Source organism: Lutra lutra, chromosome 4, assembly GCF_902655055.1.
Source record: "Lutra lutra chromosome 4, mLutLut1.2, whole genome shotgun sequence".
Lineage (NCBI taxonomy): Eukaryota > Metazoa > Chordata > Mammalia > Carnivora > Mustelidae > Lutra > Lutra lutra.
In genome coordinates this window covers 175,946,975-175,970,912 of record NC_062281.1, presented here as the reverse complement: position 1 = coordinate 175,970,912, position 23,938 = coordinate 175,946,975, and the positions used below count along the sequence as shown (strand labels likewise).

The following is a 23,938-nucleotide window of genomic DNA, read 5'->3' as shown; positions in this document are numbered from 1 at the left end:
TGCTACTAAATCCATAGCACTATTTCTCATTATTTCTTACTCATTTAAGAAAAGGTTCTTGGTTAAGACACATAAGACCCCCTGCACCTGTGAAATTACCAAAGACTTGAGGTGACACGCGCCATACACTGCTGGTACGAGAGTAACTGGCATGCAGCTTTTCTGAAAGTTGTTCGGCATTACATGCATTGAGAACCTTGAAAACATTCTTTCCTGCTGTGACACGTGAATTTTACTTCACAGAAACTGTCTTAAGGAATGATAAAAATACAAAGTTTTATGCATGTGATACCAATCACAGCGTTATTTTAACAAGCAGAATTTAGAGATGACCTAAGAGGAATGGTTGGGTAAATCATGATTCAGCCATACAATAAATTTTCTGCAGGTGTTAAAATGATGTATGTTAAGATTTTTATGTAACAGAAAAAATATATGAGATAAATCAGGCAGAAAAAGTGGGACATAAAATTGCACATAAGACCTTATGTTAGGATGGCTCAGTTGGTGAAGCGTCTGCTTTTGACTCAGGTCATGATCCCAGGGTCCTGGGTTCCAGTAAGCATGGCCTGAAGGGGGTGTGTGTGTCTTGGGTCAGCAGGGAGTCTGCTTCTCTCTCTCTCCCTTTGCCCCTCCTCCTGCTTATGCTCCTGCACATGCATTCACGTGTACTCACTCTATCTCAAATAAATAAATAAAATCTTTAAATAAAAAGAAGACCTTATGTTAAAAGGACTTTATACTTATTTTCTAATCAGTCAACAAGTTCTTTTTAAAAAAAGCTCTTAACAGATAAATGGATAAAGATGTGGTGTGTGTGCACGCACGTATATATATATATATATGCACACATGCACACACACACAATAGAATACTATGCAGCCACCAAAAGAAACAAAATCTTTTATTTGCAACGACATGGATGGAACTAGAGGGTATTATGCTGAGCGAAATAAGTCAATCAGAGAAAGACAATTATCATATGATCTCTCAGATATGAGGACTTTAAGAGGGAGACAAACCATAAAAGACTCTTAATCTCACAAAACATGCTGAGGGGTACTGGGGGGAAGGGGGATAGGGTGGTGGGTTATAGACACTGGGGTGGGTATATGCTATGGTGAGTGCTGTGAAATGTGTAAGCCTGATTCACAAACCTGTACCCCTGGGGCAAACAATACATTACTTGTTAATAAAAAAAAAAAGTTCTTGAAGCTGTTAGGCTTGGTAGGCTAAATGGACAAGCCTTAAAGGCTGCATGATAATTTCCTCATACACAATTTTAAACATTCTTGTTAAAAATCACAATATTAAAAAAATTATAATGAAGGCTAGTTGAGAGTTCAGGAAAATAGGAACTCTTAAACACAACAGGTGAAAATATAAATGCTCTGTCTAGAGTAATGGAAACCAATGGGTAGCAAAAGCCTTAAAGATGTGTATATACTCTGACTCCAACAAAAGTCCACCCAGGAATCCACCCCAAGATTTACATAAAGGATATTTACCACAGTGCCATAAAAGCATACATTAGCAAAAAACCAAAGACAATCTAAATGTCTCGCAACATGGTTTTAATTATGTACAATAAGTAACTGCTGAAGGGTGCCTGGGTGGCTCAGTTGTTAAGTGTCTGCCTTCAGCTCAGGTCATGATCCTGGGGTCCTGGGATCGAGCACCACATGAGGCTCCCTGCTCAGTGGGAAGCCTGCTTCTCCCTCTGCCTGCCTCCCCGGCCCCCCGCTTGTGTTCCTTCTCTTGCTGTGTCTCTGTCAAATAAACAAAATCTTAAAAAACAAAAACAAACTGTTGATATGTGAGAATACTACGAACCCATTAAGAATCAAGTTGTCAGAGAATACTTCATGACAAAGGTCAAGGTCAGGCTGTCAGGTAGAAACAAACAGGATGTACAGTATGACCCTAGGTCTGTAGAAAAGATGGGGAGGCCTAAGAAGAGCATGGATGTATGAAAAAAAGACAGCCTCAAAATGCAGTGTTATCTTCGGATAATTATTTTTTGTCCTCTGTATTTAAAAAAAATTTATAATATGTAAAAATTTTACAATCGGAAATAAATACATGCTATTTTTGAAACACTACAGGAATTAAAAATGGGTCTTTAATTCTTACTATGTATAAACAAAGTTGTTCAAGTGCTCCTTTAAACAAAACTGTCTTAATCTCTTTTTAGATAAATTACTCCAGAACCAAATGCCTTACTTAACAGAAAGATTCAAAGACCTGAACCATAGGGGTTCAACTATGCCATTATTTTTGAAGGCAGAACTGCCTGTGGACAAAAAGGTGGTGGGGTCTTTTTAAAGGAAGAGTGTTTGCCTTTTCTTTGTTGTTCCTGGCACTCATTAGTTGTGCCATTATCATAAAAATGATAATGCATTTATTGCTATTTGGTGGTGGGTGAAGATAATCTCCCACAGTTCAATTAACCAGAAACCAATAACCTGGAACATTAAACTAATTATATTTCCGTTATTGCTCCTTAAAAACGAAAAGACAAGAAACTAAACAAAACAAGCTCCCATCAAGGACTCAGAGAAAAATCCCTGTGTAGGGTCTGGGGTTGGGGGATTCATCTCAGTATCTAAAAATCTAACAATGCTCTACAGTGATCAGGGACAAAACCAGTAATTCTGACTCACTAAAGAGTCTCAACATATTAAAAAAAAAATTTAAGGTAGCTTCTACTTGAGGGGATTTTTGAGGACGGTGAAAATAAAAACTTCCTGCTTATAACATAAGAAGTTGTGCAAATCCAATTAAACAGAAAAGAACACCCCCTGAGAATTCTGGCTACTCACGATTTCACTGCAATATGAAGCACAGGGGGAAATACATAGCCAGGTTTCTCTGTAGAGTTTTAATTCATGTCTTTGGTTAACTTAAAAATAAAACAAAAAACGCTCAATGATTTGGGGTCTAGCTCCTAGGCAAGTAAAATAATCCCAGGGAGTGATAAATTAAATTTCTTAACTAAGATATGGAAAAAGTAAGATATAAAGATCTACAACTGTAACCAAAAGATTTTGTGGCAAGAGAAACTACCATATGAAAAACCTTCTTCTACACTTCACATGATTTATTAATAAAGAAGAAAGCCCACAGAATTCACAAATAATCAAAGGAAGCAAAAGTTACCAGAGTTGGAAGGCTACAGACAGGCACTGCTAATGCTGTTGTTTCCTTGACCCCTGGTCCCATAGTGGCTCTTGCTGGAGTTAGTGTGGCAGGTATGAATGTAGGAGACCCTACATCTACCACCTCGAGTGGTCTATAGGGTCCTGGGAGATCTACATCATGTTGTGGTCCCAAATGAACCACCTTTTTAGGAATTCTCTGAAATAAAGGCAATCTAGATTAGGTCCCCTGGAATAATAAAATGGCAGGGAATGTTTTACCACATACACATTTTTTGAAATCCCAAGAGGATCCATAAAATTCTCACCTGGACACTAAATCTCCCTTCACCTTCTCCATCTGCTTCCTCATTTGGTGAACTTCCAATTACACCAGTACTTTATGCCTGTTTAATTCTGAACGTTATCTACTGTCTACTGATACATTTCACTTCTACAAGTGTGAACTCTTCAACAATTCATCAAAATCCTACCCCTCCAAAATCTGCTTTAGAGGTCTGATTACTAATAATTACAAATAAGGTATGTAAAAAATGCTTCTCAAGGAGACCTATTACCCTTATGTCCAGAACCATAGGCTTACACATTTCTAAATTACGCCATCTTTCCCTTTTGTACCTCCTCCTTCCTTTCAGACGCCTCCGGACTTCTACAATCTAGTCCAGTCAATTCTTGCTCTAAATCCATCTACACCATTGGTCCTCTGCTCAGCAGTCACTTTCCTTGGCAGGGATTCCTGGATGCTGCCACATGTGCCAGTTTAATTGTCTCACCTGCCTTCGAATCCCTGAAATGACTTCCCATTCCTCATTTCAACCTTGTTTCAATCACAGATTTCACATACATCATGGTTTAGCAGCAGATCTGCTAAGAGAATAGTTCCCCCAAAGAGACCCAGGTATTTAGGGTTTTGCAAGGATCTGCCCTTTCTCTCCATTTTCCAGATTGCTCAATTATTCCCTCCAGAGCCTTTCAATTCCTATCCATGATTTCTGGATGCTCAGTGTAAAATCTTACAGTCGATGCTTCTGGTTCACATTGTTCAAATCAAGCTAAATCCCTCATGAGACTCAATCCAAGCCTGATTCCTCATTCTTTCTCAAAAGTGTTCCTTACTGGACCACTTCCTCATCACCGGTTATAACATACTTTATTCCCAGACACTTTATTTCAAGCCCCACTCAATTCATTCTTCAAAGCCCATTTCAAACAAATCTCTTCCAACAAACCATTCCAAGTTTTACTTGAGTTTAAAGTGAGGGCAAGCATTTTTTAACCCAGAGTGGACATGTTCTAACTGTCAACACTTAATTTACTCAAGAGCAGAAACCGTTTTTCTTTCTTTCCAATCCATTTAGCACAGTAGCAGGCATCTCGTTGGTGGGTTATTAACATGTTTGTTCCATTAGCCTTTTTACCATTAACATCAACATTATTTCCTGCTATCACTTGAGTAACTTTAGAAAACAGACCTCACCAAATACGCTTCATGTTACCAAATACTGAAACTGTCTCCTAATGATCACAGTCAAAACCCATTTGATTATAGCTACCATTTACAGCTATGAGCCAAATGCTTTACAATTATCTCTAACGCTCCTTTCCCTTGGAGATAAGAAAACTGATGACAAAATTTACTCTTGTCAACTTAGTTGGCCTCTGAAGAAAACTGGGAGTTTCCATTTCATCTTTCATATGTGTATCAAGCAACAACAAAACCCCACTTTATCTTAAATTCCTTAAGAACCAAAAGCTCTATTGTACCAAGTGAGTAATTTCCTAAACCTTTTACTCTAAATCGGTATTCATAGTAACACTTAAAAAAAAAAAATTTTTTTTTTTTAAACTAATCTCTACACCCAACATGGGGCTTGAACTTACAACCTGGATATCAAGAGTTTCATGCTCCACCGACTGAGCCAGCCTCGTGCCCCATAATAAACACTTTTATCAAAGACATTTTCCTTAGTAAGAAGGTGATTCTTCCGGGGCGCCTGGGTGGCTCAGTGGGTTAAGCCGCTGCCTTCGGCTCAGGTCATGATCTCAGGGTCCTGGGATCGAGTCCCACATCGGGCTCTCTGCTCAGCAGGGAGTCTGCTTCTCTCTCTCTCTCTGCCTGCCTCTCTGTCTACTTGTGATCTCTGTCTGTCAAATAAATAAATAAAATCTTAAAAAAAAAAAAAAGGTGATTCTTCCTAACAATTTCTTTGAAATCTTTGAAATAACTTTTAAAGCCAACCAACAATGTGAGTATATAGAAGCTACCAATTTGTCTCAAATGTGCAACTGAGGTAATTTTCCCAACTTTTCAAGTATTAGTTGCTAGTATTACAATGGAGAGTAACCTGTAACCATTATCAGACCTGTTGCAAATGTCTTTCTTTTTTTTTTTTCCAAATAAGCCAAGAGTTCCTCTAACACTCAAGGTTTAGTACCCTAAAATGTCCCCCCCCCCACTCCTTTTAATTTTTAGATCTATGTGTTTGAAGCCCTACCTAACGTTTCCTGGCTCTCCTAGTTTTCCCCGTTGAGTATCTTCTCCGAGCCGGACTCATCTCTTTTCCCTGAAACGTGTAGCCCCGGGTGGCCCTGCTTGCCAAAGCAGATCAGGAATACAAGTAACAGCCCAAACCCGGGGAGGCAGTAAGTTAGCAATTTCGAGCTGGGAATCTCCGTCTCCTTAACTAGCTGCCGCAGATACTAGCCAGGGAGGCCACGACCTTCTAACAAATTCTACAACGACAAAGCAATTTTTTGGCAAGTCGTAGAACGGAAACCACAGTATGGAAACTCTGTACGTAGTTTGAAAGATAACGAATCAAGACTTTAAATTACCCTTGTAGGGGGGAATGGTCAAGGCTTTCAGCGCGTCAAGACGATACTTTCGAAACTGTCACTAGACTACTCACTCAAACCCGAGTCTCCCGCCCAAAAAAAGTGTGACACATGCACGTCAAAAAAGGGCCTCCCTCCGGAGCTCCTGGCCTCGCGAAAGATGCGTGGTGACTGTCTGATCCATTAGACTGGCCAAGAGGTGAAAAGCGAGCAGGAAATCCTGTTTATTTCCAGCAGCCCTGAGAGCGGGAAAGGTCGGTTTCTATCCGGAGACGAACCAGACCCCATTGCCGGGGCCCGGGAAGGAAAAACCCAGGCCTCCCCGGCGCCCTGGAGCCGTACCCTCCCGCCCGGAACCCCAATCCCACTCGGGTTTTCCTTCTCCCCGTCCCACTCAGATCCTCACCATCGCTCCCATTATCCCTCCACCACCCCCACCCGCGCAGGCGCAGTGGGAACCAGGGCCTACCCGCGCCCCCGAGGCGCCGCGACTATGGCGGAGCCGGAGCAGGCCAGTAGCAGCTCCGCGCCGGGCAGGCGTCCCTCTCCTGTCCCCGCGGCCTCCCCACCACCGCTGGGGCCCTGTCCCCACCCGGCCGACCCCTCTTCTGCCCTCCTCACCCGTTCTTCAGATCCACCTCCAGGATCTTCCCGTAGCCCTTAAAGAAGCGCTCCACATCGCGCTCTCGGGCCTGGTAACTCAGGCGGCCGATGTACACCCGCGGCATCCCGGCAACAGCGGCGACGGCTTGGCTCGGCCCCAGCCCGCTTAGGCGGCTGCCGGCGAAGCGAGAGCGCGGCGACGGCGGCGGCGGCAACGGGCGAGCGGCGGGACGGACGCAGCCGAACCCCAGCGACGTACGCGAGCACGCAGCACGCGAGCGCGCGCCTCCCGCCTTCCCCGCCCTCCCCGCAGGCGGAGGGTAACGGGAGGGAGCGCGCGTTCGCTTCCCGCCCGGCCAGGAGTGGGGGCGGGGTTTGCCCAGGGGCGCGCCGGCGTGGGGCGGGGCCAGGTGGCCGACAGGCGGTGCTTGCGGCGCGGGGCAGTCTTTTCCCCCCTCCCCCTCTCCGCACGTCCTCTCGCGAGTTCGCTGTGTCTGGGCCTGCGCCGCATTTGCAGGCGGGAGGCTTCGCTCCTCCCCCCGGAAGTGCCTGCAACTGTCCTGGCCCAGCGAGCATTTCTGCTTTTGTCCTTTGAACCGGGAGTGGTTTCGACTTCTGAGCAGCTTTGGAGTTAAGTCTGGCTTCTAACCGTCTTTGTATCCGTGACCTTGGACCTCTTACGCGCCACCTCTCTAAGCCCCATTTGTCTTCTCTGTATAAGGGGGATAGAAATTCCAACCTTCCAGAGCCGACTGGAGAATTATATATGAGAATAGATACGTCAAGCACTAGTACTGTTCCCAACACATTGCAAGTGTCCAATAAATACCAATATTATTTTAAAAATAGGACAGCTTGTTTCAATAGAAGCAGTGTGGAAGGTGGGGAAGGCTGGAGTTTTGAAACTAGATTAGGCTTGACACTGACTAAATTACTTGGCCAGTTTATTTTCTATTGTAAAATTAGAATGATTTATCCCATTTCAATGGACTAAATGGATAACTAAGTGGGGTAGTATATATGGAAGAATATACTGCCTGGAACAGTATCTGGACCGAGATAGGAACTCAAATATTGGTATATATACATATATATATATATATATATATATATATATATATATATAGTTATTTAAAAAATATTTATTTGAGATAAAGAGGAAGCACAGGCGGGGGAAGGAGTAGAGGGAGGAAACAGTCTCCTCGCTGAGCAGGAAGCCCAAAGCAGGGCTCTGTCCATGGCCCTGAGATCATGACCTAAGCAGAAGGCAGAGTCTTAACGGACTGAGCCACTCAGGTGCCCCTTAAAATTACATTTTGAAAGGATAATTCATTAACTGTTTCAAATGATACAGTGGAAAGTCTTCCCATCTCCGTCCTCTGGCCATCTCGTTTCCCTTCCCAGAGGCAAACAACGTAATCAGTTTCTTAAATGCCCTTTGGGAGGCATTTTACACAAATAAAGCAATAGGGGTGTGCTATATGTACAGTTTTGTGCTTACTATTATTTTGAAAGTCATTCCATCAGTACAAAAGGAGCTTCCTCAGGATTATTTTTATGGCTTATGAAATGGCATTATACACAGTAATTTATTTAATCAGTGCCCTATTGAAGGATATTGAGATAGGTTCAAACCATTTATAACTGCTGCAACGAGTAACTTTGTGTATGTATGTGTGTGTGTGTGTGTATACATATATATATATATATATATATATATATGTAGTATCTATTCCTAGAAGATAGTTGGGGTAAAGGGTGTGGGCAAGTATAGTTTGGATAGATATTGCTCAATTCTCCTCCATAAGTACCTGTTTCTCTATCTCATCATCAACACTGTGTTATCAAATTTTAAGATCTTTGTCAATCTAATCGCTGAAAAATGCTATCTTGGGGTAGTTTAGTTTTTATTTATCTTGAGTGGACTGAGCCTCAATTCATTTGTTTAAGAGACGCTTATACTTTCTGTGTCTGCTTATATCCTTTGCTTGTTATTTGTTGTTGTTGCTGTTAATTTTTAAAAAGATTTATCGAGAGCACGCATAAGGCAGGCATGGAGAGGGAGAGAGAATTCTCAAGCAGACTCTCCGCTGAGCCTGGGATTGATCCCAGGACCATGAGCCGAAATCCAGAGCCAGCCACTCAACTTACTGAGTGACCCAGGAGCCACCCTCCCCCTTTTATAGATTTATTTGAGATAGAGAATACAAAATCGATGGGGGGGTGGAGGCAGCGGGGGCAGAGGCAGAGAATCTCAAGCAGACTTCCCTCGGAGTTAGGAGCCCAATGTAGGGCTCAGCTCAATGTAGGGCTCAGCTCAATCTCGCTACCTGAGATCACGACCTGAGCTGGAACCAAGAGTCAGATATTTAACTGACTGAGCCACCCAGCCTCCCCCTTTGCCCATTTTTTTACTGATTCATAGGAGCTCCCTATATATTAGCGAAATCAGTTGTTAGATGAGTAGTATTTTTTCCTAGTTTGTTGACTTTTGACTTTTCCCAGAATGTTTTCTGCTATGCAAAAACATAAGATATTTATGGGGTCAAATTAATCCACCCTTTATTTTTCTTTGATTCTGGATTTTGTGTTGTAGTTTTTCTCACTTTGAGATTTAAAAAGAAAAACACCTCCCATGGCTTATTCTGTTATTTTTAGGGCTTACTTTTTAATATTGCAATCTTTGATCCATTTGGAATTTAGTAGTATGAGGATCATAATATTCTTAAGAACGGGTTCTAACCTTGGATGTCATGTAGTCTGTGTCACGTAGTCTGTGATCAGACTACATCTGTTATACAGATGGGAATGAAAGCCCCATACAGGGAAAATGCCTGTCTCTAAATCCTGCTCCTCCTCCAGAGTTTCCTAATTTAGGGAGTGGCACCTTCCATCGGCAAAGTGCTGAAGTTCAACCTTCAACCGCCTCATCTAGTCCGTCCTTCCTTCTAAATGTTGCCGAATCCATCCACTTCACTCCCACTTCCTAAGCGAGTGCAGGTCTTGTCATATTGCTCATACATCAGGGCTTTTAGCTGTGCTTTTCCCTCTGTCTGTAATATGATTGGCCCCTTCTCAGGCCTCAGACCTTCCTTGCCCTCCTTATCCAAGTATCCTGTCAATATGATATCACTGTATTTTTTCCTTCACAGCATCTACCATACTCTGCAATTGCCTTATTTCTTTTTGTTCATGGTCTTTCTCTTCTACTAGAATATAAGCTCCCTGGTATCAGGGGCTGTGTTTTTTGTCTCCTACTGTATCCCTAACATCTATTAACAGTGCTTTTCACATAGTGGGTGTTCAATATGTTTATTAAGTGAATAAACAAATGATCTCTTACCTGAATGACTTCAGTGGCCACCTGATTCTCCTTTTTCCTGCCTCCCCATGAGACACAGACTCAGGGAAATTTGAACTATCTTCTGATTGACATGCTAATTATCATTGTACAAAATCAAGGAGTCCAGAGAAAAGAGGGAGCACAGGGCCAATTGTGGGGCCAAAAAAAAAAAAAAAAAAAAATCAGGATTGACTGGTATGGTGACCAGACAGGGTCAGGGGAGCTGGCTTCTGGCGCCAGATCTGCTGCCTGCTGTGTGACCTTGAGCAACTCACTTCGCCTCTCTTGGTGTCTTCCTCTTCTGTAAAGTTATGATATTAATTAAAATCTCAATGGTACAAGGAAGTTGTAAAAATCAAATGGAGATACACGTAAAAGGGCTTATACACTGCAAAGGGTTAGGGGCATAGGGAAAGCTTGTTTTTCTTTCAGGGAGTGAGAATGTCTCCTTACCTTTTAGGTCAGCTCTGCTGTCTTCCCAGGATTTTCCTGCCTGCAAATGCAGGCAGATGCCATCCCAGGCCTGAGTCTGTCTTCTTTACCATTCCCAGCTGCTCTGGCTGGGCCCAGTGTCTTCCCCAGGGCAAGGTGCCTACCAACAAGTATGAGGCTGGTAGATGCAGCCAAGAGCTTCCAGGCGCAAGGATAGGCCTGCCTGCTCCACACAGGTGAATTCAAGAACCTTCTTCCGGGCCTCAAGTCTTTCCCTGAGGAAAGCAGGCTTATTTATCTCATCTCCCCAAGACACAAAGCAGTCATCAATATTTTTATGGCAGTGGCTGTAGGTAGTTGCAGGGTGGAAGCTCCCAGAAGACACCAAGCAGGGAGCGCCAGAGTCACGAAGCCTCCGGGCATCAGGTGTGCCCCAGCTTTGGTTTAGGAGGTAATGCCTGTTCATCTTCTTTCAGTCCCCTGGAGCCCAGGGTTCCTCTTCCAGCCATTTAAGAAGGATTTTACTTAGTGGGCCCGAAGAGCTGTCCCCACTCCATAGAGAAATTATTCGGCCTGAAAATGAAAAATAGCCTCTGTACTTGTGGAAAGTGTGCAAGGGATGATCCATCTGAAGTTTGATTCTTCCTACGGTCTTGTCACAGTCTCCTCTTGTGCTGGCCTCTGAAATGTTGGTAATCCCCATGCTGGTCTTGGAAGTTTCAGGGGATTTTCCTTATTTGAAATTCAGAAGCCTGGGAGTTTCTGATGTTCTCTTCTGTTAGTGTCTCCCTTCTCCCAACTGTCCCCTAACCTGCTGCCCGAGGAATTTTTTTTTTCCCCCCAAAGCAGAGTTCTCATTTTCTGGCTCAGAAATCTTTTGTTGCCTACGACCAATAGGATAAAGTTCAAATTCCTTAGTGGGGAATCATAAACTGCCACCATTCACTCTTTCAGCTTCAGCATGAATGATTTCAACATAAATTAAACCAGAGAATATGTATCAGTTATAATCAAGTTCAGAGAAATAGGTCCCAAATACTAGGGACCTAAATAACACAGAAGCTTGTTTCTTATGTAAAACAAATCCTGAGGTGGCCAGTTAGGACTTCTGGGTACTGGGGACCCAGGCTTCTTGGATCTTGTCACTGACCCATTCTTAACATGGTCAAAGATGGTTGCGCAAAGTCCCGGAATCAGGCCTATGTCCCAGCCGGGAGGAAGGTAGAAAGGGAAGAAAAAGGTACAGGATGGATGCCAGCTATATTTTAGAGGTTCTTAATAAATTGACACCTACCACTTCTGTTTGCATGACAAGTGACAGACCTGTCTGCTGCAAGGAAAGCAGGAAACCTGTTTACTCCAGCCACCATGTGCCGACCTAAAAGTTGTCAGCATTCTCAGGAAAAGAATGGATACTTGGGGGGAAATGAGAAGATTCTAACATAAACATCTTGCTTCTATAACTTAGCTTAATCTGGTCCCTTGGTTTACGCTTGTCTCTTTTCCCTGCCTAAGGAAACTATAATCATCCTTTAAAGCACAGCCCAAATGTCATCTCCAGACCCCTAGAGCTACATTCTCAGGACATTTTGCACATCCCTCCATGGGGTCTCTAACCACGATGTTAGGAATCTTCCTGCTTCCTGTCTACCTCCTCTGAGTCTGTACCAGGGGCTGCTCCCTTCCCATGGCTGCAAGCTCATCGGTCCCCCTAAGCCCAACATTGTGGACTCCCCTTGAAGAACTGAATCTGAACTGTTCACTCCTGTAAACTTTGGGCAGCCTCTCCCACCCTCTCAGGCTTTTTGCACTTGCCCATTTTGACCATCTATACAGTCAGCTGTCCCACTAAACTCAAGGATAGAGGACGGGGACAGGAGAGACCTGGGCAGGTTGGGGCTGATCCTGAGCCTAGGTGCACAAGGTAGCAACTCTTATCCAGAGGACACCTGCGGACCTTCCCCAGCCCTGGGCTGAAGAGGAGTCCTTTTCTCCAGAGGACACAGAAGGTGCTCCCAAAGGCAAGAGCATTATGCTGGGGGCCTGTCTACGTGTTTGCGTGCAACTAAGCCTGAGCACACTCTGGCCTTCGGAGCCAGTTTCCCCACAACACTCTGTTGCTGAAAATCCCTCTGTGCCTCCCCTGCTCTGGAGGGTAAGTGCTGACTTCTCGAACATTCTTGCTCTGACCTCTGCTCACAGGTCCCACCTTAGTCCTCACACTCTCCTGTCTCAGGGGGCAGAGCCAGGCTCCCAGCCCTCCAAAATCTCATATGTGCTCTTGGTTTCGCTCGGTATGTTTTCCTGCTTGGCCTTTAAGATTTACTGTGGATGACACCTCCTCCATGAAGCCTTCCTTCAACCCTCAGGCAGAGCTGCTGTGTCCCCACTGCCCTCTGAAAACCCGAGTCAGTGGCCTCATTATATACTGGGAAGGTCTGTCCCCTGCTCTGGGCTAAGCAACTAGAGGGCCAGTCCCCTCTCCCCTACCACCAGCATCCCTAGCCTCAGGCACATACTAAGTATCCAGTAAATACATTCCAAAGTCTCTGGTTTTTTGCTCTGAATGAGTGGATCTTAAGGCAAACATGGAAAGTTACATAATGTCAAACTCTTCTCTTTTGAATAAAGCTTTTCATTTTCAGAGCCAACTTTCAAGCTTCATGTCAGGAAGACTCCCCTGACCACAGGCCTAGGACAAGACACTGATCAGTGATGGTCTCAGTGTTTCACGCACATGCTTAGCATACGAATCCCCACAGTAGTTGTTGTAGGAATCTTAGTTTAATGCTGGGTTTCTCAGCCGCGGCATCAGGGACCTTCTGGGCTGGGTAATTCTCCGTTGGGGAAGGCTGTTTTGTGCACCACAAAATGTCTGAGCAGCATCACTGACCTCTACCCTCTAGATGCCAATAACACCCTCTCAGTGATGACTAAAAATGTCTCCAGACACTGTCAAACATCCCCTGGGGGTAAAATGATTTGGGGCTGAGAAGCACTGGTGTAACAACCACCTCCCCAGTTAGAACAGGCATTCCGTAGCTTGGTCCGGCGACCTGAGTGCCCACCTCCTTGGCTCCTCAGCCTGACATTCTCTCTCCCATGTAGCTGATCCTCCTCTTGCCCCAGACTGACGCCAAACACCACCCAGAGTGAGTCACATGTTCCTTTTTGCTCCTCTGCAGAGAGCCTGAGGGTTGAGACTGTGTCCTACTGGCTTTTGTACCTGCCAGTGCCCACCCTTGCTTTGTTTCCAGGTGGTCAGGAAATCATCGCTGGGGGACAAGTGGAGGATGGGCAAGGGGGCTTCTTAGCAGGTGCACAATGAGGGTCCTTCTTGACAGGGATGACTTCTATGGGTTTGTATGGGTTTGTTTTTCGGAAGTTCACTTTATTTGACACCCTGGGGCTGGCCCTGGGGCAAGCCTTGGCTGGCTGCACAACCTTCCCAGTTGGAAGAGAGGAAAGCCTGCAGAAGGCTGAGGGGGCCCTGACCGAGGCACCAGAAACCAGTCCGGCTGATCCGTCTCGCCTCCCACCTCGCTCTGGCTCCTCTGTGATTAGCACATGGTGAGAATCTGCTTTGAAGACACGAAGGGCTGCATTGAGGCTTCCAAGGCACGCTGGTAGTCCTGCAGTGGGACCTCGGAGCAGGCGGGGGCTGTGAGCTGGCCTCGGCTGATGAGACCACACAGCGTGAGAATCAGCTCCTTGAACTGGGCTGTGGGAAGTTGAGGAAGTCAGATGGGGTGTGGTGGCAGGCACAGCAAGACACACCATGGGCCACCCCCAGTGGCAGGAGCTGGTGCTAAACTCCAGGAAAGCCTCAAGAGCCCAGGCTTGACCAAGGGTAGGGAGGTTGTGGAGGCAGCCTGGTTCCTGGTGGGGTAGGACAGAGGAGCATGGGGAATGGCCCCAGGAGCTGGTGGGCAGGCAGAGCGGTGGCGATGAGGGCTCTGACCCACAGAACCTGACTGGGGAGTAACCGAGAGTCCTGAATAGTGGGAGGGGCAGGAATACTGAGGCAGGGCAGCTAGAAGAGGCACAGGGAAGGGAGGTGGAGGGTTGAGGGCTGGCGGGGACATGGGTGTGCCTGGCATGCCAGCTGATGTGGAACTGATGAGCTTTGTTCAGGGAAAGCAGCTTTCTCTGAGAGCCCAGGACTCCCTTAGAATCCCCCAAGTTGAGGTCCCCAGTATCCCCTCCCAGGGCCTGCACCCCTCTATGGTCCAGGAAGATGAGAAGTGAAGGCCTCAGCTGAGAAGTGGTTTTTCATAGACATCAATCCATGCAACATTCAAATCTAATCATGTCCCCTGTTGAGACCACTTTGGTGGCTCTTCACTTGCCTTTAAGATAGAGTCTGAGCTCCTTAGGAAGGGTTGTAAAGCTTCTCATAATCAGGTCACAACCTATCCGTCTAGGCCCCCACTCTCTATGATGGGCTTTTGCATAGGCTACTTTTCCGGCCTGAAACATGCCACTGATGCCACCACTTTCCTCCCCTTCACTTGGATGACTCCATGTGATTCTTCAGTCTCAGCCTTGGGGGGTGGGGGGGTGAGGTCACACTCTGGGCCACCAGTCCTCCAGGAGAGGAAGGCTGGTGGACTGGCTCAGGTTCTGGAGTCAAAGAGATGAGTTTACATTGTGGCTGTACCACTCCCTACATGGGGAGACTGAGCAAGCTATCTAACCACTCTGAACCTCAGTTTCCTCCTCAATCAAAGGCCAATAATATCTAGACAACTGTGATATTTCAACTGAGACAGAAGTCAAATAACTTGTCCAGGTCCCACTGCTAGCCTGGGTAAACCTATCCCCAGTGATGGTGGGAGCGGGATTTGAACCCAGGCGGACTGGCTCCAGAATTTGTTCTCTGTACATGGCTGTCTTCCCCAGGGGCACCTGCTCAGGATGGGGACAATGTGTGCCTTGCTCACTGCTGCCACCTATTGGCTGACTGCAGCTATGGCTAGAGGCTATTTTCCTTCAGCCTGCCTGGGCGCAAGGGAGCAGATCACCTCTCCAGGCCTGAGGATGGCGGGTCACTTCTACAGCAAGCACTGCCCTCTTGTGTGGCCCCTGGTGATGGGGCCATCATCTACTCACCTGGACTGTGGTCCTTCTTCCACTGGGACAACCAAAAGCCTCGAAGTTTGAGATCCTTAAAAATGAGCTGGCTCTGTGGACACAAGAAGGACAAGCTGGGGCTCTGAGGGCCAGCGTTTCAGGCTCTGCTGGAGGTATAAACTCCCTCCAGGGACAAGGGCTTCTGTGGGTCTGGACAACTGTGGGGTCCAGGCCTGTGTCCACGTCTGCCTCCCCCACCAGCTTACCACAGAGGCTATGACAGGCTGCTTGGCCATTCCCCCGTAGGTCACCATGGTTCCCCCAGGCCTGAAGAGTCCAGAGAGAACAGAGTGGGTACAGGCAGAGACAGGGCCCTTCTCAAAGCTGCTAGAACACTTCTATTCCAACCCTGGTCCTTGAACCTTGGGAAGGTCCCAGAACCCTTGGGAAGGTTTCAAAAACTGTAGACTTGAGTTCCCACCCAGACCTAAGGAATCAGGAAGCAAGGATCCCTGTTCAAACCAGGCGACAAACAACCCCACCAGGCGACATGGATGTTGAGCCAGAGCTGGGAACCCACTGATCTAACCACCCAGTCGCACTTGGATGAATTGTTGCAGAGAAGTGTGCTCTGCTGAGAAAAGCCCAAGTTTAGTCCTGGCTCCCTTCCACTCCTCCATGTGCAGCCTTGGGCCATGCACAGACATCGGCACAGACCTCTGCTCGTCACCTGTCCACACTGACTCGAAGGAGCAGCGAGATGAGGTCGCCGTACATGTAAGGAATGGTGTCAGTGGGGCAGAGGACAGTGGGCGACTGGCCTCTCGCTGCAGGAGGGCCCTGGTCAGGACCTGCTGACACCCACACGCACCCCAGCAGTCAAATGGGAGAGGCTCAAATAGTTTTTCAAAAACAAGTAAGCTAGGACTTCCTGTGCTCATCTTAACCTGTGTTCCCTCCCCACTCCCTGGTTCTTTTAGGAGTTTGTTGACCGAGGACAATGGAAGGTGAGGGGGGCACTTTGCAAACTACAGAATGGAAGAAGCTGCTGTGTGAGGCAGGTGATTCTTTGTCCGGGAGGCTGGTGGGTAGTTTGGTCTTAAGTTCCCTTCAGCTGACACCTGTTCCAGAAGGTAGCTCCTGGGTGGGGATCACGTGAAACACGCCCCCCACCCACCCATGCAATGTTCACTGAGCGTTTTCTGGGTGCGGGGCACAGGTATGAGTATTTCCATGTGCACTGGCTCTGTGAAGACCCCCATAGCCCCAGGGGAGCACTGTTATCACTCTGGCTTTACAGTGAGAAAACTGAAGCTCCCCCCCACCCCCACCACCTGTGGAGCGATTTGTGCCTCTTCCTGGTGTCCTTGGACTAACCTTCTGAGGCAGAAAGGGTTTATATTCACCCCCCCCCCAACCCAGGACTCGAGAGGAAGGGGTGTGTCCAGGAGTCACAGTAGCTTGGGGTTAAGCCTGGCCCTCCCACTTCCCAGCCCTTGGGGGGAGGTAATTAACCTTTTGGGTCCTTGTGTAAATGGGATGGGAATAGTATCCCTCACTTGAGTGGTCGTTTGGGGCAAATCAAGCCCTCTGCGCAGTCTGGTGCATAGACAAATGCTCAGTGATGGCTCTCACAGCTCTCTGGCCAGATGACGCATCTTCCCATCTAGCCTATGAATTCTAGAGAGTTCCCTCAGTGTCTTAGCCATCTCTGTACCCCCTCGCTAGTGACTGCTAGCAAGTAGGTGTCCACTAATGTTGTTGAGGGGATTCCTGTTTTAGTTGGAATGTATCCTTTCAGGCACTCCTCAGCTCAAGAAGTTCATGTTAACAGAAAAAACAAGGGAAGGACGTGCACTGTTAATATTGTCAACAAGGCTTATTCCTTCTTGGTTGTGGGATGACAGGTAACTTTCGTGCTTAATTTTTCCTTTGTAATTTTTTTTTTAAGATTTTATTTTTTAAGTAATCTCCACATGGGGCTTGAACTTACAACCCTGAGATCAAGAGGTGGATGCTCAACCAGCCAGGTGCCCCATCCTTTGTACCTTTACATGCTTTCAAAATGCTTTGTAAGAGCATACTTTTACTTCTAAAATGAGAATCTTAAATCTTAAAGTCTTAAATCTTAAAAAACTTAAAAAAGTTAACAAGCTAGGACTAAGTGACTTTTTAAGAGGCCCCTAGGTTATGAATCAGTAACCATTCCCCTCTCACAGAAAGCTTAGCCATCTTCTGGATCCTTTGGAGAAACAAAGTGGGCGGGTCTTTCGGTGATCTCTAACGTTGGAGGCTGAGAAAGGAAGTGCCTGGGTGACTAGGACAGGCCTGTGGTCCCAGTTTCCTGCTCAGGGTTATGCTGACTTGGCCTTGGCTGGCATTGGCTACTGGGACTTGGTCACTTGACTGTCCTCCCAGCTAAAGGCATGGAGAGCGCCGGCCAACCAGACCTGTAGGGGTGAGAGACTTACGCTAAGTGTCGCAGCAGTTCTGTGGAGCTTTTCCCGCCAACACAGTTGAGAGCAAGCCGCGGCGGGGGCATGTCCTGGAAAATAAGGAACCTGCAGTGAGGGAGCAGTTCTGTACATGTGGGGTTGGAAGCTGGCCACCAACAGCACCCCCCCCCCCGGGGCCACGTGTCAGAGGGAGGGAGCGAGGAAAATGGGATGTCTGTACCTTCAAAGTGGGCCCAAGGAGGACCTTTGCTTTATCAACTTAATCCTGTTATCTGTTTTGGAATTTCGTCCAAAACTCATCTCTGGGAAAGAACAGATGGAGGGTGTCTAAATTCCTTTTTGAAGGACTTCAGGTCCCCTGAGTGTGCCTCTTCTCCGAGTGTGCACTTACAACTCAGTTCATGTTGGAAGTGTTGATCTCGGGCTTTAGAAACCTTAAGAGGCATGTGTTCTTGAGAGAGTGTGTTTGGTCACTCCAGGGCTCAGAGGGAGAAGGCTGAGATACAGTCCCATCACTTATTGGGTGTGCCGGGGGATGGAGGTTCTGGAAGGTTAAGAAGCTGTGAGTTTGGAGAGCCCTGACCTCACCACCTGTAACTGTCTGCCCTTGGTGCCCATTGATCTCTTTTGAGTCTTGGTTTTCTCACCTAGAAATGCTTTCCTTTCTCTTCCTGCCCTGTGCCTCAGGTTCCCCATGTCCTCCCCCAGCTTGGAGATTCATGCTGGTTGTGAGGGCTGAGGGGATGCGCTACAAATATTCAAACCTACACACCATCCAGGGTTTCTTGAACTTTGTCTCTCCTGCCTCCCTCACAGCACCAGGAGCCCTTAATGAGTGCTGTCCCCTGGCTGAGGGAATGGGCTTTCCCCTTCCACAAAGAGACAAAGGGAGAATTTGGAGAGGAGCAACGGGGCCAGTCCCAGCCTTTCTAGCAGGTCTGTTTTCCCCAGGGAGATGAGCATGGAATGAAGGCACAATGCCCCTCATCCTAGGTACCTTAAAGAAGTTTTTCATCTCAGGCTTCCTTAGCTCCTCTTCTGTGAGAACATGCTCGGCCCCCAGACTCTTCAGTCTGTCAGTCAGCTTTTGGAAGTCAGGTCTGGAAACCAAACACAATCCATGGCCCTTGGTTACACCTGCTGGCTTTCTTTACCCTAGGCTTGTAGGACCCCTCTGCCACGGCTGTAAGAACTCGAGTTTCTTTGTGGGAAGCTGGGGATGAGTGTAAGCCAGGCCTTCTGTAGGGACTGGCTACCTGATTTCATCACACCCCAACACCTCCATGCCTCGGTTCCCTCACTGGTATTTCAGGGTGATTCCTACAGCCCTTGCCAGCTCAAAGGTGTGAGAAACCAGCTGGCCCAGGGAGAAGTCATTTCACGTCCTGACTTTGTCTACCGAAACAACAAACTTCATTTCCCTTCCCCCACGCTTTTCAAGGGGGCTCTTCAGTGTGTTGTGCAAACACACTCCAGCCCAGGAGTGGCTCTGGACCTCTTTGGCCAAGGCAAACAGTGGTTTTTGTTAACACAAGTGAGGGGACAGGGAGGGGAAGTGAGTATCAGTTCTCCTCCTAAGACTGGACTTCCAGGAGACAGCGAGGCTTAAGACAACTGGATGCTATGGTGGAAAGAGCTCGAGCCAGGGAGCTAACAGTCTGTTACCGACTTGCTAGGTCTTCCTTTCTCTGAAACTTGTTCCTCACCATAAAACAGAGATGACAATCCTGTTCCATCTCCTTCACATCCCTGGTTAGAGCAGTTCAAAGTGCCACACAGATGCAAGGGGAGAAAGGGCCCTGGGTTAGTTCACAGTAGCAAGAACAGTTTCAGGGATTCCCAAATATGAACTGTGGGTTTGAGACCATGGGTTACCTCAAGAGTCTCAAAAACTTTCAAAAAGTCTTTGGCAAGGGTGGGCTCCACCTCCTTCCTGCTCTCCCTTTACATTTAGGACGTGGCTCATCCGACAGCCAGAGGCCCCCTGGGCCTCCTTTCACATGGGTTACCTCAAGAGTCTCAAAAACTTTCAAAAGGTCTTTGGCAAGGGTGGGCTCCACCTCCTTCCTGCTCTCCCTTTACATTTAGGGCGTGGCTCATCCGACAGCCAGAGGCCCCCTGGGCCTCCTTTCCCATGGCTGACCTGTCAGCAGTCCGTGTCAGCTGCAGAGGAGGACTGCTTATGCACGGGTGCCCTCTGGTGGAGACAGGGGCACCCGCAGGAATTCGGGGCCGGGTGGGAGTTTGGGAGGAAGGGCCAAGTCCCTTGCCCTGGGATCAGGTCTCCCCACACACCTGTCTCGGACCACATTGATGGTCCTCAGGCCCAGGGCTGCGGCGATCTGGATGACTGCTTGCCCCACTCCACTGTTGGATGCATTCTGGATGACACAGTCTCCTGTGGGGCCAGGAAGAGACCCAAGTCAAGCCCCAGAGACCTGTAACTGGTCAAGGGTTTCCTGCCTGGGATCCTATTGTAGGGCAAGAGAGGGGAGTCTTCAGGCTCGAAATGACCCAGGACCTGGCTGCTGAGCCTCCTCAGACCTTGGAGTGTTGCTTACTCTTCTCCCAATGCCCCCCAAAATTCCACAACACCCATGGTGCCTCCCAGGACTTGGCAACTCGGAGCCCACGCTGTACATAATTTAGACCCCACTGTGTAAATGACTTCATGTCGTTCATCAGCCTTCTGGTTTTTATATCCTCAAATCTCTGCTTAGGTTATTTCTATGGTTTGCAATGCTTCCTTCTTTCTCTTCCTTCATTTTGAAATCCCACGTACCCTTTGAAGCGCAGCTCAGGCGTGGCTTCCTTCCCATCTTCCCTGTGTGTCTCCCCAGTGCTCCGCAGGTGGTGTGCCCTATCTCATACTTGGTTGTGGATGGGTCCGTTTCTGGCAAGAGCCTGCGGCCTGCAGCTTCCTGAGAGCACGGCCACACTTTATTTCCCCTTTGTGCTGCTAAGTACAGGCACACCACCTTGAAATGGGTTTAGAGCTGTGCTGGAAAAACCTGCAGCCCCGGAAACGCGGTCCTACAGGTCGTCTGTGGTCAAAGGCCAGGCCTGGCTTTGGAATTTGCCAATGGAGGAGGCAATGAAAACGTGGGTTCTGACATGACATGGACCTGGTGTGACTCCCAGCTCCCTCACTGACTATAACTGACTGAAACATGGGACAGGTCATGACCTCAGTTTACTCCCCATAAGACAGGAGTCCTGGGAACACCAATCGGGATGCTCTTTATTAGTCAGATGCCAATGTGTCCAGGAAGGTGCTCTGTTATCCTGGAAATGTTATCTGAAATGCAGGGATCTGGGGCTACAGACAGGGGAGTTCCTGGAAGAAGAATGCCCATTCTCTGTAGCCTGGAGTCAGCATATGCATTGTCACCCATTAGTGGGTTATAAAATCAACGTAGTGGGTTGCCAGTAGCATTTTTTTTTTTTTTTTGGTTAAAATTCCAGATTACAGAATTAAGAGAGTAGAGCGCACCACACAGAAGGGTAAATACTGCTTCATGAAACCGTGGGAACCAAAGTACATACTCACCTGTATCCTTGTACTGGATTACAAGGTAAGCTGTAATTCTCACGACGGCTCAGCAGGACAACTTAGACTAACACTGATCTAGACCAGGCCACACCTGTCCAGAGGCAGGCAAGTGGAGGGATGCACCATGGGCCCCTGAGGTGGGGTCAGATGGCCCTGATGCCCAGCTGCAGCCCAAATAAGAGGTGGCCTGAGGGGAGGAGATGCAGGCGATCAAAACGTCTCTTGCACCAGGACTTGGGCAAAGGTCCCTAGTCACCTGCTGGCTTTTTCCACCAAAGGCTCCCAGGACCGCTCTGGCACAACTGTGAGGACCTGCATTTCTCTTGGCGGGAAGCCGGGACTGGTTTTTAGCCTCAAGCAGCGGAGGCTACCTAAGCCTATCATGCACCAGCATCTCTGCTTCAGGTTCGACATGCGCATGGCAGAGCTAGACTAGGCCATTTCTCTAGCCCCTGGACATGCAGAGTGTGCAGGGTGACCCTCCAACAATGGAGGTGAGCCCAGCCTCCTGTCAATGGGAGGTTAACTGTGAGGTGGGTTCCATGAGGGTCTTGGGAGGTCCCCTCTCAGCAAGACTGAGCTCTGCTTGTCCACAGCAGTAAGCGGCCTTCCCTGGCTTTTCCTCCTTCCATCTGGCTTGCCCCATCTCCTCACTCCTGCTTCCTGGGATCACCTTCCCTGCCAACTGTCCACCCTCCATCCTTGTCTCAGGCTCTGCTTTTAGGGAACCCCGAACAGAACACCTCGCTTTGTCACCTCCTTGCCGAGTGAACTCACATAGCAGTTTCCTTCTCTGGACCTCAGTTTCCTCACTTCTGAACAGGAAGAATAATCAAGTAGAGGAGTTACTGTGCTGTGTGCATTGTCTCCGTTAACCCTCACAAACCCTTCCTCTCCGTGTTACGGGTGACACATCTGATGACCTGAGAGGTCAGTTCACAGTGAGAGGGGAAGCTTGGGTTCAGACCCAGGTTTTCTGCCCGGGGCCTGGGCTTTCCACCACCGACACCAGCCTCACCGCACTGCTTTGAAGGTTTAATGCACGTAAAGGTCTCTTATGTGAACTGGAAAGTGTCCTATGAATGCTGAGTGAATTACTGGGTTCAGCATTTTACTGAAAACACAGGCACTGTGTCTATCTTGTCTGGCTTTGTATCCCAGAGCTTAGCACAGCTCCACGTTTTTGCTGAATGACAGAATTCCATCCCAAGCGCTAGGGAATGTGGTCCTTCAGCGGTTATCTGGAGTGTTCTCCTCATGAGGTTTCAGCATGTTTTCTAGGATCCAAGCTAACAAAGCAAAAGCAACGATCACGCACTCACCCAGGGTAGGAGCCCATCTTCCTCTCAGACCCTTACTGGTAAGTTCCCATGGTTTCGGGGACAGGATTTGGGTCCCATCCCAGGCTGGGATCCTGGCCTGCTCCCAGCTCCTATGGGTTCCTACCTGGCTGCAGCTGCTCAAAGTCCATCAACATCCTGTAGGCCGTGCAGGGATTGACACTCAGGGTGGCGGCACTCTGAAGAGGGAGGTCACTTGGAATGCTGATCACTGCTTCCTCACTGAACACAGCCTCCGTCCGCCAGGTTCCTGAGTCAGGGGATGAGTCCGGGCTAGTGAGACAGGACCCCTCTCCACACCGGGCCCCAAGTCACCCTCCTCAGTAAATGGGCACCTAAGACATCAGACTTCAAGCACCACTTAGAGAAAAAAGAAGATCTTGGGGCACCTGGGTGGCTCAGTGGGTTAAAGCCTCTGCCTTCAGCTCAGGTCATGATCCCAGCGTCCTGGGATCGAGCCCCACATTCGGCTCTCTGCTGGGCGGGGAGCCTGCTTCCCCCTCTCTCTCTGCCTGCCTCTCTGCCTACTTGTGATCTCTCTCTGTGTCAAAAAAAAAAAAAAAAAAAAAAAAAAAAAAAAGATCTTGAAGTCCTTTGAATCTCTGTGAGTCCTCAGGATAGTTATATAAGGTAGATTCTGTTATTCTCACATTAATTACCTCGACGTAGCTCATGTCACCCAGCAGGTGGCTAAGGATCTGAAACTCCTGGACCCTGAGAAACAGCATGACATGGGCAAGGGAAGCTGTGAAGCCCCCATTTTCCTACTCAGTCCTCCTTTTCCTCATTGAGGGCAGGCTGACTTGGGTGGTATTATGGAAAAAAGCATGAAAGTAGAAGTCAAAGGCCTGGGTTTGGGACCTGGTTTTGCTGGTCTGCTAGCTGAGCAAATTCCTAGGTCCCTGAGTTTTGGTTTTTTTTTTTTTTTTTATTAAGATTTTATTTATTTATTTGACAGATAGAAATCACAAGTAGGCAGAGAGGCAGGCAGAGAGAGAGGAGGAAGCAGGCTCCCTGCAGAGCAGAGAGCCCCATATGGGGCTCGATCCCAGAACCCTGGGATCATGACCTGAGCTGAAGGCAGAGGCTTTAACCCACTGAGCCACCCAGGCGCCCCTAGGTCCCCGAGTTTTGTTTACCCTAAT

General features: G+C 47.8%; 2 protein-coding genes across 5 annotated transcripts in view; both read right to left on the bottom strand.

Moving 5' to 3' along the window:
* SRSF4 (serine and arginine rich splicing factor 4) overlaps positions 1 to 6,920 on the bottom strand; it is a 28,069-nt gene extending 21,149 nt beyond the window's left edge. The window contains exon 1 of the mRNA XM_047728764.1: positions 6,615 to 6,920. Within this exon, the coding sequence (XP_047584720.1) occupies positions 6,615 to 6,721 (107 nt within the window). The 5' untranslated portion in view covers positions 6,722 to 6,920. The remainder of the gene's footprint in view (positions 1 to 6,614) is intronic.
* A 6,802-nt stretch (positions 6,921 to 13,722) lies between these two features.
* The window catches only part of MECR (mitochondrial trans-2-enoyl-CoA reductase), a 30,424-nt gene continuing 20,208 nt past the window's right edge, over positions 13,723 to 23,938 (bottom strand). For 3 of the 4 annotated variants that reach the window (XM_047728765.1, XM_047728768.1, XM_047728766.1), the window contains 7 exons: positions 22,900 to 23,043; positions 20,196 to 20,298; positions 18,898 to 19,000; positions 17,916 to 17,989; positions 15,711 to 15,771; positions 15,484 to 15,556; positions 13,723 to 14,092 (listed from right to left, as the gene is read on the bottom strand). In XM_047728765.1, coding sequence (XP_047584721.1) covers positions 13,932 to 14,092; positions 15,484 to 15,556; positions 15,711 to 15,771; positions 17,916 to 17,989; positions 18,898 to 19,000; positions 20,196 to 20,298; positions 22,900 to 23,043 — 719 coding nt within the window. In that variant the 3' untranslated portion in view covers positions 13,723 to 13,931. The remainder of the gene's footprint in view (positions 14,093 to 15,483; positions 15,557 to 15,710; positions 15,772 to 17,915; positions 17,990 to 18,897; positions 19,001 to 20,195; positions 20,299 to 22,899; positions 23,044 to 23,938) is intronic. The other variant, XM_047728767.1, reaches the window with a different exon arrangement.